The following is a 15,450-nucleotide window of genomic DNA, read 5'->3' on the forward strand; positions in this document are numbered from 1 at the left end:
GACCGAGAGACAAGAAGTAAAAATAGATGAAGAAAGGAGAGGGATTCAAATCCTGTCATTCATTTTTATTCCAGTGCCTGGTAGCCCATCATCTTTACTGCTGGATAGCCCATCAGAGACGGAAATGACACTGCGTTGGACTCCACCCACCCAGCCGAATGGTGTCCTGAAAGGATACATATTACAGTATCAACAAGGTGTGTAGACTAAAAACCTGATTCAGTCTCATCAGGAGCATTAGAAGCAGTGAACATTAAAGGGACAGTTTAGCCAAAATTCTGTCATTAGTCACCCTCATGTCGTTCACCCATAAGACCTTCGTTCATCTTCAGGACACAAATTTAGATATTTTTGATGAAATCCAAGAGCTTTTTGACCCTGCACAGACAGCAATGCAACTACCACATTCAAGGCCCAGAAAGGTAGTAAAGACATTATTAAAATAGTCCATGTGACATCAGTGGTTCAACCACAAAGTTATGAATCTACGAGAACAGAAAAGAAGAAATTGTTTAATAAAGTAATTAATTTTGTGCACAAAAAGTATTCTCGTAGCTTCATACAATAACGGTTCAACCACTGATGTCACATGGACTACTTTATCGATGTCCTTATTACCTTTCTGGGCCTTGAATGTGGTAGTTGCGTTGCTGTCTCTATAGAAGGTCAGAAACCTCTCAGATTTCATCAAAAATAGCTTGATTTGTGCTCTGAAGATGAAGTTACGTATTTGGAACAACATGAGTGTGAGTAATTAATGACTAAATGTTCATTTTTGGGTGAACATCACCTTTAAGCATTGGAAAACCAAGTGCTTGGTGTTTAAAATTTAAAAAAATTTTGAAACCACTAAACTATCTTTAAAATAATATTTTTGACATGTCTGTTGTCTCTTTTCTCTGCAGTTGATAAGGAAGACAGTCCCATGCAAGTGGTAAAGATTAGTGACCATCTCTTGTCTCACTTCAACTTAAAGCTGGACCCTCACAGCCGCTACCGTTTCTACCTGAGAGGCTACACTGCTAAGGGAGAAGGACTGCCAATCATCAGGGAGGGAGCCACAACACTGGATGGAGGTCCAGCATGTTACTGATCTCTAAATTATATCTAGACATATTTTGGGGGGTTACATGATATATGTGACCCTAGACCACAAAACCAATCATAAGGGTCAATTTTTTGAAACTGAGATTATACATCATGAGAGCTGAATAAATAGACTTTTCCATTGATGTTTGGTTTGTTAGGATAGATAGGACAATATTTGGCAGAGATACGACTATTTGAAAATCTGGAATCTGAGGGTGCAAAAAAAAAATCAAAATTTTAGAAAATCACCTTTAAAGTGGTCAGAATGAAGTTCCTAGTAATGCATATTACTAATCAAAAATTAAGTTTTGATATATTTACGGTAAGAAATTTACAAAATAACTTCATGGATCATGATCTTTACTTAATATCCTAATGATTTTGGCATAAAAGAAAAATCGATAATTTTAACTCAATACAATACAACATGTATTGTTGGCTATTGACTCAACATGTCTTAAACTTAAACTTAAGACTCACATATGATGTTTTCATGTATATTTCAAACACAATATTCTAACCAGATGCAATGCGACACACTTACAGCGAATATAATAAGAGGAAATATGGCATAATCACAGCCGATTTGAATTGTATTTGGACGAATGAGTTTGTGTAACAAACAACAATCCAGAATTAAGGGTGTCTAAGTCTCACTTGGTTTCTTTGTGTGTGTGAACAGTTCCGCCCTCCAACATTAGTTTATCGACCGGAGAGACATCAGTCAACCTGACGTGGATATCGAAAGAAAGACAGAGGAACGTGGGATTCTTTATTCATTACCTGAAAAAGGATGGTACGTGTCTTATGGAAAGGAAGTGATTGAAAATGATTAAACACAAGCTTGTTCGTGGAATAGCAAAATAAGAAGTAGCAGCTTTATCACGTCAGTGTTGTTTTCGTCAACGATGACGATGACGAAATCATTTCGTTGATGCCACGAGACGATGACGAGATAAAAATGGCTCGTTGATGACTAAAACATGACGAGACATGTGTGAGTTTTCGTTGATGAGACGAGAATAGACGAAAATGTTAGTGGGTGGTCCATCAGATGTTTAAAATTCATGACATTTCCGCTTATTGTGCATGCCAATTAAAACTTAAAAAGTATCTGACGCTATGGCAAGCCGTTTTAGCATTAAATACTCTTTGCTATACTAGTATGGCAAGCCGTTTTAGCATTCCATCCTTGTTTGTCTTTTATGTTCTAAAACATTCCTTCATTATTGTAATTATTGGTGAAAATAGTCGATCCGGAAGCTCACATTGTGTTGAACTATAGATCTGCTATTTTCAGAACTTATAAGTGACACTACCCAACAGCAAAATACTTACTGACCTACATTAATTTGTTAAAAGACTACTTTTTTCCCTTTTTTTTGACTAAAACTAGACTAAAACCTTTTTGACTTTTCGTCGACTAAAACTAGACTAAAACCTTTTTGACTTTTCGTCGACTAAAATTGGACTAAAACTATCACATATAGAAGTGACTAAAATTTGACTAAAACTAAGAAGCATTTTAGTCCAAAAGACTAAGACTAAGACTAAATCTAAGATGGTTGTCAAAAACAACACTGTATCACGTCTTGTGTTAGTAACTGTGAGTGCAAACAATGGATGTGTTTTAATTTGTATTGTATTTTGTTTATCTGTCCAGGGAAAGGCACATGGAAACGCTCTGAAAGAGTGAACAGCTCTCAGTCTTTTTACACACTGCAGGGGCTGCAGTCTGGATCTGAGTACCGCCTGAAGATTGATTTCAAAAATAAAACTTTATGGGAAGACGAGATCCAAACAGCAGGAGCAAGTAATTACAAAACAGCTCTCAATGCTTTTTATAATAAATTGCACTTATGTCCTAGTTTACAACAGCGTTTTACTGCCACGTTAAAAACTAAAAAAATCTAAAAATTATGAGATTAAAGTTTTAATATTTACATAATTCAAAATGTTTTGAGAATAAAGTTGAAATGTTTCGAGAATAAAGTCAAAATGTTTTGAGAATAAAGTTGAAATGTTTCAAGGATAAAGTTGAAATGTTTCAAGAATAAAGTTGAAATGTTTCAAGAATAAAGTCGAAATGTTTTGAGAAAAGAGTTGAAATGACAAGATTTGTAGCAATTAAAGTAGCATTTGCACATGCAAATGGCCTGGATTGGGAGCACCAGCAGAATTTATTTAAGTTGCCAGGCCACTGTAAACTATTTGAATATATGTGGGATTATTAGCAGAAATCATACTATGTGTTATACTCCCAGTGACAGTATGCTTGGAAATAATATTTCATGTCTTCAATTGCATTCATTAAGCATATTTGTAGTGTGCAAGCCACCCAATAATAGCAATAAGCTTTGCGCTTTTGGTATTTTTAATATAAAACAGTCTCAGCTTTCAAAATCTGTCAGTTTTATAGTGAAATACAAACAATGTGTCTTGCAATAATGTGTTTTTCACGCTCTTTAATGTGGCGGGACAGATCACTGTATTCATGTGAATCAGTTGTCTTTCGATTACAATGAGACATTCATTTCAGTAAATTATACTGTTTTCTTTTTTGAAAATTCCACTACTTACTCCGCAGAAACGTCTGTGACATCCAATCTTCCTATTCACAAGCTGTTTTATTCAGGGTATAATACAGTAAATTATTGGAAATAATATTTAATTTATTAATCTTTATAGTTTATGTAATCTTTCATGTTGTAGCGCCAAGCTACCTAGTAATCACAATAATTTTGTGCTTTGTTGCTTTTAATATAACAGTTTTATCACAAAATACAAATTATAAATGTGTTTTTCCTCTTTATTTCAAATTTATAGCACAATATAAATTTGAAGGAACATCAGAAGGAATGAAAACAAAAAAAAAACAGTATAGCCTAATTGAATGAAATGAATGTCTCATTATAACCAGAAAGATGACTGACTCACATGTCGCTTAAACTAAGGTGAAAACAGTGATCTCTCATGCCACATTAAAGAGCGTGGAAAACACATTATCGTACTAGACATATAGTTTGTATTTTGCTATAAAACTGACAGATTTTAAAAGCTGAGACTTTGAAATATCTCCCAGTGCTCCCAATTCGGGCCATTTGCACGCACAAATAGGCTAATATACTCTCAAAATATTGTAACTCTTAATTGCGAATTGATTTTCATAATTTTGACTTTATTCTCGAAACATTTTGACTTTATTCTCGAAACATTTAGACTTTATTCTTGAAACATTTGGACTTTATTCTCATAATTTTGACTATTATAGAATTTGTTTTACTTTATTCTTGTAATATTTCTACTTTATTCTCGTAATTTCAACTTTATTCTTGTAATATTTTGACTTTATTCTTGTAATTTCGCCTTTAATCTCGTAATCTTCTATTTTTTCTCATTTCCTTCCTTTTCTTCAGAAGTCATGGAAGTGCGTCAAGGGTTTATGACTGAGAGCTGGTTCATTGGACTCATCAGCGCCCTTGTGCTGTTGCTGCTGGTACTGCTCATTCTGTGTTTCATAAAACGAAGCAAAGGTGGAAAATACTCAGGTAAAAGAAGCACACACATCATTTTAATCTATCCAGTCCCTTGACAGTACTAACAAATGCACAAATATCCCTGAATTTTACTCTTCCTACAGTCAAAGAAAAAGAAGAAGGCCAGATAGATTCTGAAGCTCGGCCAATGAATAATGAGGCTTTTGGAGAGTACAGGTGTGGTGAAGTTTGTTAGACAGATTACTGCATACATTTCCTTTCCCTGTTTCTCACGCTCATCCTTTCTCTCCTAAATGCTCTTCCTAATGATTTGCAGATCGCTGGAGAGGTATGCTTTGCAGTGGGATCTTGTTCTTTCTGCATGCATGGCTTTCTCAATACTTTCCCTTGAATGCATGGAGTGGAATTTTTTACATCGCAACTGGTGTACATTTGTAGATTTATTTGTTTTTTCTTTCCCGCTTCCTTTTCTCACACAGTGACAACGAGGAGAAGCAGACGGCCAGTCAGCCGTCTCTGTGCGAGGATAGTAAGCTATGTACCGACGACGGTCTAGATGACTACGCCAACAGCAACAGTGTGCAGACGGAGGTCATCATGGACGAGTCGCTGGCCAGTCAAAGCAGCGGAGCCCGAGATGTTCCTGACCCCGGGACTCAGGAAAGTTCCCCTCTAAATCCTGCCACAGCCATCTCCCACCACGGCCTGCCCAACTCTGCCGCTCTCCTTGACTAGCCGGGGCGAGACCGAGACCAAACGTGGATTCACACATGTGCCCACCTGTTGCAACCGCTCATGACTGACCAAATATTTGAAAGTTCACAATAATGAGACCTACACACACAACAGATGCCAAGAAAACCATCCAGATGCACTGCTGCAACTTACTTCAGACATAATTGGACCAACACAACACTTTTAAGCCAGAAGAAAACATTCGACTGACATATACTGTAACAAATAGACTGCCATGCTCGTTGTTTACAGATATTATCTCTCATTTTACGATATCAGATAGGCTGTAGCCGTTTACAATTATACAAACGTGACAAGAACATCTCCAGAAGAGACTTCTTTGATAATCCAGTGACAAATAAAGTAGACTTCAAGCTCCCAAGGCGAACGCCAAATCAAACCGGAATCGGATTCACGTGTTAGTCAATAAAAAGCGTTGCGGAAGGAGGGCGTGAGGGAGAAGAGAGAAGCTGAGGGCCTTAAAATCTTGACTAAGTGCGTTGTGCAAGCATATAGACAGCATTAGCTGATTATACTGGTTGCAAATTTAATCAATTTATTGTGTTTTGTGCGTCTTCGCCATTTGTTTCTTTTTTTATTCTTTGACGACTTGCCTGAACCATTTTTATAATCCATTTTTAATTATTAATTTATTTTTTTAACACAAGATTCGGTTTTGTGTCGTGTTTTAAAGGTGCTGTAAGCGATTGTTATCCGTCGTGTTACATATTACAAACATCTTTCTCTGACAAAACTCACAGGATATTTTTTTTGGCAAACAACTTGCTAAATTTGGTTATATATATTATATTATATGTTTATACAGTTCCCAATTCTTTTCAGAATTGAAAATTCATCTATTTTCTAAATGCATCTTATTGATATTGTGAACACTGCATACATGCTGGGCTGGGCGCTGTGGCCGAAAAATCATATCTCTGCATTTTTGGGCTGAAATGTGGTACACGTAAGGGCCTATCCAGCAAATTTCTGGCTTCCAGTTTTGGCCGCGTTTTTAGCTGTACAAAACAGTTCATTTTGCTGCTTAATATTGCAAATTGATGTCTTACCATATTATTTTAAAGTATTATCTTAATTATGAACACACTGGTGTGTAGTGCAAACAGTTTTTTACTGCACGTTGTTATTCTTCTAGTTATTTCCTTACAGCAGCTAATGAACCCGAAGTCTCGCCCATAGGCTTACTTCCACGTTACGGTGGATATATCTCTGTATTTTCTATATTTTCGATAAAATTTATTATGTTGTCCAATCAAACATTGCTTATATTAAAGGCAATGAAAACATTTAAAGTTAAAGTATGCTATCCTATCCATTATGTGCAAAAACTAATGTCATAAAATACACTTGTCGGTTTAAAATTCTACATGTGTGACCCTGGACCACAAAACCAGTCTTACTGGTAAGTAGCAATAGCCAAAAATACATTGCATGGGTCACAATTATCCATAAAGTAAAGATATTCCATAAAGATATTTAGTAAATTTCCTATCGTAAATATATCAAAACTTAACTTTTGATTAGTAATATGCATTGCTAAAAACTTATTTAGACATTTTTTTTGCACCCTTAGATTCCAGATTTCAAATAGTTTTATCTCGGCCAAATATTGTTCTATTTTAACAAACCATACGTCAATGTAGATTATTTATTCGGCTTTCAGTTTCAGACAATGCATGAATTTCAATTTCAAAAAAATTTAATCATATGGTTTTGTGGTCCAGAGTCACATAGATAGGCTATGACAAATTTATTGCGCTCCGTCTGTTTGGTGCGCGGCCGCGGCTTCGCTCGTTCCCTAAATTCTGTTAAGTTTAGCGGAGAATCGTATGCAGAAGGCTCCTGATAGCAAAATGGAAATATTTTCATGACTTTCAAACACTTACAGATGCAGAATAGATGTGAAAAGTAAGTTATGCATTGAGGAAAACACATTTCAAACGCATTAAACAGCACAAGTAGCGTCTCTGTCAGCAGCACATTCGTGTCTGTCAGAGTATCTAAAGCCGCTTTAAACTGTACGTGTTAACTATATCTTACCAGACGAAGCTTCTCATATTTAGGGCATTATGGTTTATGCCTTCAGTAGGTCACGTTGTGTCCTCCGCTATTTTTCAGACTCGCTCGTATCAAACTACTGTATAATGTGTTTTCACAACGCGTCAATTGGCCATATTGGCGCGGGTCGGAACATAAAGAATGACACTAAACAGAACGAAACTCGCATATTTTGTCGATTATTGCTGCTGAAAATGGTCAATTATTGTCATGTTTTGGGCTGTACTAATCAGTCGGAGCGGAAAAAACATTTGAAGTAACATGTAGACTGCCAAAAGTTATAACAAAATCGAAGAGAAAGAGCAAAAAACTGAGGAACAAAAGCCGTTTGTGATTGGCCAAACTGAACCAGGATTAATTTACCAGGGCAAGAATCTTCACAACTTTTGTGTTTGTTTGTATCATTTCCAGTCAGGTAAGGTTAGGTGAAATATTAGGCTAATATCCTAATTAATACTGCTCATATGTATCTTTATTCTTTGCCACCTATTAACTGTAGTTTGCCGAAATATTACAGCATTTCCTGTTTACCAAGTCCTTCTCTATATAATTTAGCAGCTTCTACACGTTTTTTGCGTTGTTTAGACAGCGTAAATTAGCAAAACAACGTATTCAGTAGTACATTAACTGCAATCCATGCTGTTGTTTACATCCGAGTATCGCCAATATGGCCACGCATCCAGGTAACTGATCAAATCGTAAAATAAGTGCAAACCACTGATCTATAATAGAGATCATTATATAAATCATTGGTGGAAACCCTCTATATTGATATAAATGATATCACCTAATATGATATCGCTTATAAAAATGTATCGATATATCGTAACAAAATCAATATACCGCCAGCCCTAATTTTTAATAAGTACGTGCACAACACAAAGTCTCTACCTTACTTTTTTCTTTTTTGATTTTAATTTCCAATCCATAAAATTCGCTTACAGTACCTTTAAGTCATCTGTATGTTGATTTCTTGTAATATCGTCGTGACTCAATAGAAGATACATATCGGCATCCCCTCAGTTACGAGTACAGATTTCCGTAGTGTAAATATATGAGATGCAATGGCTCTACGACATAAGATCGTTTATAGCAAGCTGTACATATAAGCATCTATCAATTTAGCCAAATACAGTATTATAATCTCTTTCATCTCCATCGGTTCCTGTGCCTGCCTTCGACAACATACTCACCACCATCTTTCAAGTTTATTTCTCCTTCTGTATGTGTCTGTGTTCTCTTGTTTTCTGCATTGTATTAAACTGTACTGACTGATTCTCTCTTGCAGTCCTGTTGGTGTAAAGCCATAAGAATACACACGTAAGGTGCGTAGATTTGAGGTCGTATTGAGTTAGATAGGGCTGTGAGAGAGTACGTCTAGTGCATACAGTTTAGTTGGGTTACGTAAAATGCAATCATGTATCGGCTTGTGTCTTATTACACAGAATGTATGCTTTGTTTGGGTGGGAATTGTTCCATACCAGTATACCAAATAGCATTCGTTCCCTTTTTCGCTTTTTGGTTCGTTTGATAAACAAATATAGCAGAATATAGCACTGAGAGAATCTATGGCACATCTGGTATTTCTCAAGAGAGGGGCACAGGGGACAAAAAAAAAATCTCTTAATTTCCAGATGAATGTAAATATAGCCCAGATTGTTTGTTATGATGTTGAAAACTGTCTTGTTGATTATGTTTTAGGTTTTTACATTTGAGTTTTGTAACTTTTTTTAACTTTTAAAGTAACTAGTTGTGATTTGATTGTGGTAGACAAGTAGTGCATAGTTTTAAATAACTAAGAAAAAAGTCCTTTGATAAATAAATGTTGCAGGTTCTGAAAAAGAAAAAAAGCTGATTGGATAAAAGAGACAGAAAATTGCGCTTATAGTTTCCCGAGTGCTAAAGAATGGCAGTATTGTGCGTATCTGAGTAGAAGCTATTGCTGCAGAGGCAGCATGAAAGGAAGGATGCAGTCATCTTATTTGCACCACTGCACACACACACACACACTCACACGCTTCCAGGGAGCAATAGAAACACGCTGACTCAGATCTTTGAGACCACTGTCTTGCGGCGGGCTTTTGCAGTGAGTCCCAGCCCGCTGGGACTGTCCGATCTGTGTTAGCCTCCCTCACAAAAGCTGTACAGACACACTCAGGACAAAAGTCTCTTAGAGATCTATTTTCTTACAGGAGGGGGAAGTGATGCAAATTCTATTCAACTCAATATTCAACTGAACTGCTGCTAGACGACTTGTGTATTTTGTCAGTGTCTTGACTGTGTATTGAGCTCGGAAGTGAATCGACTCTCGGATATCCACTATACTGCCCTCTGCTACTGCGATTAAAACGGGGTGGGAGGGCACCGTTTAAAGCTTGACTAGCAAACGGACGTTGCCGTTTCTGTTGTTACTTGTCAAATGTACGCATTCAAGCTCATAATGCATCTTAAACTGTAGGCTTAATGCATAAATAAGCTTGACATAATAGTCTCTTATTCCTCTTGTATGTTTTGTTTGTTACTGCATATGATGTGAAAATAAATGAAGGACGAGATGAATGAGGTTGTGGGACTGTATTGGTCACAGGGCTGTGTATTGTATCTGCATCACAGATCAGCCAGTGTAAGTAAGAACATCTGCAACAAACAGTTCTGTAAACAATTCATCACTATATAACATTTTATAAAGGCAACTGTCAGCAATGATGCTTATAAAAGTCCAATTTATGAATGTCAAACATACACAGTGTTTAGAAATCCAGTACCACTTTATTTCTCGTGCAGGAGAATGATCAGATGAGAGGATGGAATGGGGTGGTGCTTTATCGAGAGCTTGTGCTGAACTGAGTGAAGTACTGAACTGTGGGACGGTTTGTATACAGCTTCTTGTCCAGGTAGTTTTGGCTGAAAAACAGAAAATTTTGAATTTTTTAGACATCTAAGAATTACTTTGCTAATAGTACTTTTTTATTTTTGTGAGAGGCTGCATTTATTTGTTAAAAAATACAGTAAAAACAACAATAATATTGTGAAACGTTATTAGAATTTAAAATAACTGTTTATTGTTTAATATTATATTTAAAACATTTAAATTATTATATTCAAATATAACTAAATTATTATTTAAATCATTTAAATATTAAATAATAAAATTTCAGCAGCCGTTATTACAATATACAATAACTTCAACAATTTCATGCATCCGTGCTGAATAAAAGTATTAATTTTTACAAAAAAAAAAAAAAAAACATTACTGACTGCAAACTTTTGAACGATATTGTATATCCAGGTTATGATGCCGTTTAAGTGCCACGTTAAAAAATAAAACCTAAAATTTTTAGATTAAATTACGTAAATTATGAGAATAAAGTTGAAATGTTTCAAGAATAAAGTTGAAATTATGAGAATAAAGTTGAAATATTTCGAGAATACTCTCAAAATACTTTAATTTTGTAATTGCTACAAATTAATTCTCGTAATTTTGACTTTATTCTCAAAACATTTAGACTTTATTCTCATAAATTTTACTTAATTGTCAAAATATTTCGGCTTTATTCTTGTAATTTTGACTTTATTCTCGAAATATTATGACATTAATATAACTTTTTTTTCAACGCCATCGTACCAGATCAAACTAAATATGTAAAAAAAAAAAAAAAAAAAGGAAGGATGGGATTTTGGATTGTGAAAAGTGACCCTGGTATTTTGATTACTATATGAACTATTGAAAAGCTTAAATTACCAACCACAGTAGATTAAAGAGCGTGGGAGAGCATTGCTCCCCCTCATGTTGTTCCAAACCTGTAAGACCTTTGTTTATCTTCAGAACACAAATTAAGATATTTTTGATGAAATCCAAGAGCTTTATTACCCGGCATTAACAGCAATATAATTACCACATTCAAGGCTCAGAAAGGTAGTTAAGGACATGTTAAAATGGTCCATGTGACATCAGTGGTTCAACCATAATTTTATGAAGCTACGAGAATACTTTTTATTTACAAAGAAAGCAAAAATAACAACATTATTCAACAATTTCTTCTCTTCGATGTCAGTCTTTGCGAATGGTGCTACTGATAAAAAATATCTCGTGGTGTGCATCAAAAATATCTTAATTTGCTCTTGGAACGAAGGTCTTACAGGTTTGGAACATCATGAGGATGAGTAAATAATGACAATTTTAACTTTTGGGTGAGCTATCTCTTTAAATGTATAGAAAGAAATGAATAATGTGCAGTGATGAATGGTATAGATCATTTTTAAGGTCTTTACCACTCTTGATTATGTTTATTTTCCAGTTGTCTGCGTTCTGTTTGCATCCTGCTGTGTTTTTAACAATAGTGAAATATGATCGTGCCACTTACTGTGCTTGCTGCTCTCGTGCCAGCTGTTGATTGTATTTATCCAGCTGAACTCTCCTCTCTCTCTCCAGCTCCTTGCCTCTTTTCTCCTCTCTCTCCTGCTGTCTGGCCTGCTCTGTCAAATGGTAATCCCAGGCTACATCTCTCTGCCTCTCCATCTCTCTCAGTCCCTGGTGAAATTGGAAAGGGATAAAAAAAAGCATTACTTTTATTATCACTATAAATGCATGCTCAAATGGGGCACATGTTAGTTGCAGGATCTTAACCTCTTTCTCCAAACACTGTTCCTCCCTCGTTCTGTGTATATCACTGATCTGCTGTGGGGTCATGCCCTTCCAGCGGTCAGTCAGGACTCGTGGAACCTCTGCAGAGGATTCGGTTTTTCTTTTAAAAGCCTCTGGACGCTCTGTCAGGAGGTCAGAGGTCACCATATACCGCACCTCTGCCAGCTCCTCTCCCTCTCTCCTCAGTCTCTCTTGTTGCTCCCTTTTCATCCTCTCCTCTGCCTGCAAAGGGAGGTCAGAATCAGATGTTTCCTTGACCTTTCACTTCAAACATGGTGCCTCTGTAGGTTTTCAAATGACTTTGTCATTTCAAACCCATGTTTGTGCATATTGACCTCATATTGTAAGTAAATTGGGTAAAAGCCAGGTTACCACTTTTTACTGTTTATACCTTTGTAGGTTTGGAAAATAGCAGTATGAACATTCTGGTTTTTAACATCTTGAGGATGAGAGAATGACCTTATTTTCATTTTTGGGTGTGCTATATTTATTTAATAACCTACTAAAAATAAAGACAGATGTTTGTCTTCATTAGTGGTAAGATAATACCTGCGCTTGATTGTAATAACTGAGTGCAGTGCGGGCTGCTCTTTTGCACTCCTCCTCCAGGGCGTTCAGTTGCACTGCCCTGAGGTCTTTTTCCACCAACTCCCTGCTGGTTAGCAGCTCTGCACACACAAACAAACAGATATTATATGCATGATCAGAACCTCTGTGCTACTAAACAGTGAAATACACTTTGTTCCTTCTATATTAACATTACAGGGCTAAATGGGATATAATGTAATCTGCTTACCTCTGTTTTTCTGTTCCCTTTCTTGTTTTTCCCTCTCCTCCTTTTGAGCTCTCAGGTTTCTCTCGTTTATTTCCATCTGAGCTCTCTTCTTTTCATTTTCGTTAATTCCTTCTCCCTGACCAAGTGATATGAATATAGAATATGAACAATGGTGTCCTGCAGTATATATATATATTAGGGCTGGGACACGATTAATCGCGATTAATCGTGTCCCAGCCCTAATAAATATATATATATATATATATATATATATATATATATATATATATATATATATAATGCCGTTTTATGGATGTTTGGTACTTTCTTTTTTCACTTTTTAAATGAACTAAAAAAGGCAACTAACCTAAACCAAACACTTATCCTAACTTTAATCCATAGTAAGTACATGTATATAAGTAGTACTCATGACTTAAAGGGATATAAAGTTTATTTTTTTCTTCAGTCAAAAAGAAATTACAGTTTTGGGGAAAAACATTCCAGGATTTTTCCCATATAGTGTACTTTAATGGGACCTAACGGGTTGAAGGTGCCAATTGCCGATTCAAAGGGCTCTACATGATCCCAACCCAAGAATAAGGGTCTTATGTAGAAAAACGATCAGTCATTGTAAAACATTTAATTTATACACTCTTTTAACCACAAATGCTCATCTTTCACTAGCCTAACCTCACGCACGCGTGACATATGCAGAAGTTCTGACCCAGTGTTTATAAAGCGAATATGCAAAGAAAGACAGACACCCTTTACAGAAAAGTGGTAAAACAACAATGTCAGACGATTTTGAAGTTGGACGAGATAATGAGAGTTTTTTGCGCTACCCTACCTTTATAAACTAAAGCAAACAGCCAAAGAATTAACCACACACAACCTTTGCAACGTGATTATGCAATGTGTAAAGATGTGCATGTGCATCGCAGAGCTAGTGCAAGATGACAGTTTTAGTCGAAAGTTTACATACAACAAAATAAGAGGGATCATACAAAATGCATGTTATTTTTTTCTTTAGCACTGACCTGACTAAGATATTTTACATAAAAGACATTTACATAAAGAGAGAGACAAGAGGAACAAGGAACAAGGTACACAAGAGAAAATAATAGTTGAATTTATAAAAATGACCCTGTTCAAAAGTTTATATTTAATATGGTGTTGTTACTTGAATGATTGACAACTTTTTTTTTTTTTTGAAGTGATAGTTGTTCATGAGTCCTTTGTTTGTCCAGAACAGTTCTCTCTTTCAGGTCGCACAAATTCTGTGGTTTTTCAGCATTTTTGTGTATTTGGGCCCTTTCCAACAATGACTCTGATTTTGAGATCCATCTTTTCACACTGAGGACAGCTGAGGCACTTAAATGCAACTATTACAGAAGGTTCAAACGCTCACTGATTCTTCAGAAGGAAAAACCATGAGCTAGGGGTGTAAACTTCTGTAATTTTTTTTTTCTGTAATTTTGCCTAAACATTTTTTTTTCCATTTAGTACTATCCTTCAGAAGCTACAGAAGATACTTACATGTTTTCCAGAAAACAAAATAAGTTAAATTCACATTTAAAAAGTTTTCACTCCCCAGTTCTTATTGCGTCGCGTTTCCTTCTGGAGCATCAGTGAGCGTTTGAACCTTCTGTAATAGTTGCATGAGTCCCTCAGTTGCCCTCAGTGTGAAAAGATGGATCTCATAATCATACAGTCATTGTTGGAAAGGGTTCAAATACACAAAAATGCTGAAAAACCAAATAATTTGTGGGACCTGAAGGATTTTTTCTTTAGAACAGCAGGCAGTTTAACTTTTTAGGACAAACAAGGGACTCATGAACAACTATCACTAAAAAAAACTGTGAATCATTGAGGTAACAACACAGTATTAATAATCAAATATGTAAACTTTTGAAAGGGATCATTTTTTATAAATTAATTTTCTCTTGTAGACTATATTTAAATGTATTTTATGTGAAATATTTAGGTCAGTATTAAATAAAAAAAAAACATGCATTTTGTATAATCCCTCTTATTTTATAAAATAATTAACATTTTGCAGATTCGTACGTAAACTTTTGACTTCAACTTTAAATTTGTATTTTATTAAATTTTTTTTTTAGAAAAAAAAATATTGTTTCACTAGACAAGACCCTTATTTCCCTTTGAGACTGCATTGAAACTGCAATTTTGACCTTCAACCTGGAGAAAAATTCTAGAATGTTTTCGTCAAAAATTACACTGTAACAAGGACACCTTAAAATAAAGTTCATTAATGGAACAGTTCGTGTACATGTTATCTTTTGCTGTGTCCCAACAAACATTTAAGTCTTTGCTTACCAAAAACACTTGCATACTGGCTGGTCCTAATGCAGAGTCCGAGACAGAAATGCAAGCATTTGGCGCCCCCTGTCGATCATAATTGATATCTGCATCACGACTGTCCTCAGCACGTTGATATATCGCTCTATATTGTACCAAGTCCTGGGACAACTCTCTTCGCAACTCCTCTTCCTCTTTGTTCTGTTGCATTGCCACTTCATCCAGGGATAAGCGCAACAGATCTGAACAACAAAGAACATAATTTCTGCATATCATAAATTACAAAGTAATTGTTTGATACATAAACTTTA

The 15,450-nt window shown here is 35.7% G+C and overlaps 2 protein-coding genes across 2 annotated transcripts in view; one reads left to right on the forward strand and one right to left on the reverse strand.

Moving 5' to 3' along the window:
- Positions 1-9,959, forward strand: part of l1cama (L1 cell adhesion molecule, paralog a) — a 29,854-nt gene extending 19,895 nt beyond the window's left edge. Inside the window, exons 21-28 of the mRNA XM_073822844.1 lie at positions 75-197; positions 906-1,076; positions 1,772-1,885; positions 2,753-2,902; positions 4,506-4,637; positions 4,730-4,802; positions 4,903-4,914; positions 5,066-9,959. Of these exons, the coding sequence (XP_073678945.1) occupies positions 75-197; positions 906-1,076; positions 1,772-1,885; positions 2,753-2,902; positions 4,506-4,637; positions 4,730-4,802; positions 4,903-4,914; positions 5,066-5,321 (1,031 nt within the window). The 3' untranslated portion in view covers positions 5,322-9,959. The remainder of the gene's footprint in view (positions 1-74; positions 198-905; positions 1,077-1,771; positions 1,886-2,752; positions 2,903-4,505; positions 4,638-4,729; positions 4,803-4,902; positions 4,915-5,065) is intronic.
- Positions 9,960-9,988: 29 nt separating this feature from the next.
- ribc1 (RIB43A domain with coiled-coils 1) lies at positions 9,989-15,376 on the reverse strand. The gene is made up of 6 exons (XM_073822843.1): positions 15,158-15,376; positions 12,842-12,956; positions 12,595-12,713; positions 12,028-12,267; positions 11,765-11,931; positions 9,989-10,304 (listed from the first exon to the last, which is right to left on the reverse strand). Exons 1-6 carry the CDS (start codon positions 15,347-15,349, stop codon positions 10,223-10,225), a joined length of 915 nt encoding a protein of 304 aa, XP_073678944.1. The 5' UTR covers positions 15,350-15,376; the 3' UTR covers positions 9,989-10,222.
- Between the last annotated feature and the right edge of the window lie 74 nt (positions 15,377-15,450).

The sequence above is a fragment of the Garra rufa genome, chromosome 18 (assembly GCF_049309525.1).
Source record: "Garra rufa chromosome 18, GarRuf1.0, whole genome shotgun sequence".
NCBI lineage: Eukaryota > Metazoa > Chordata > Actinopteri > Cypriniformes > Cyprinidae > Garra > Garra rufa.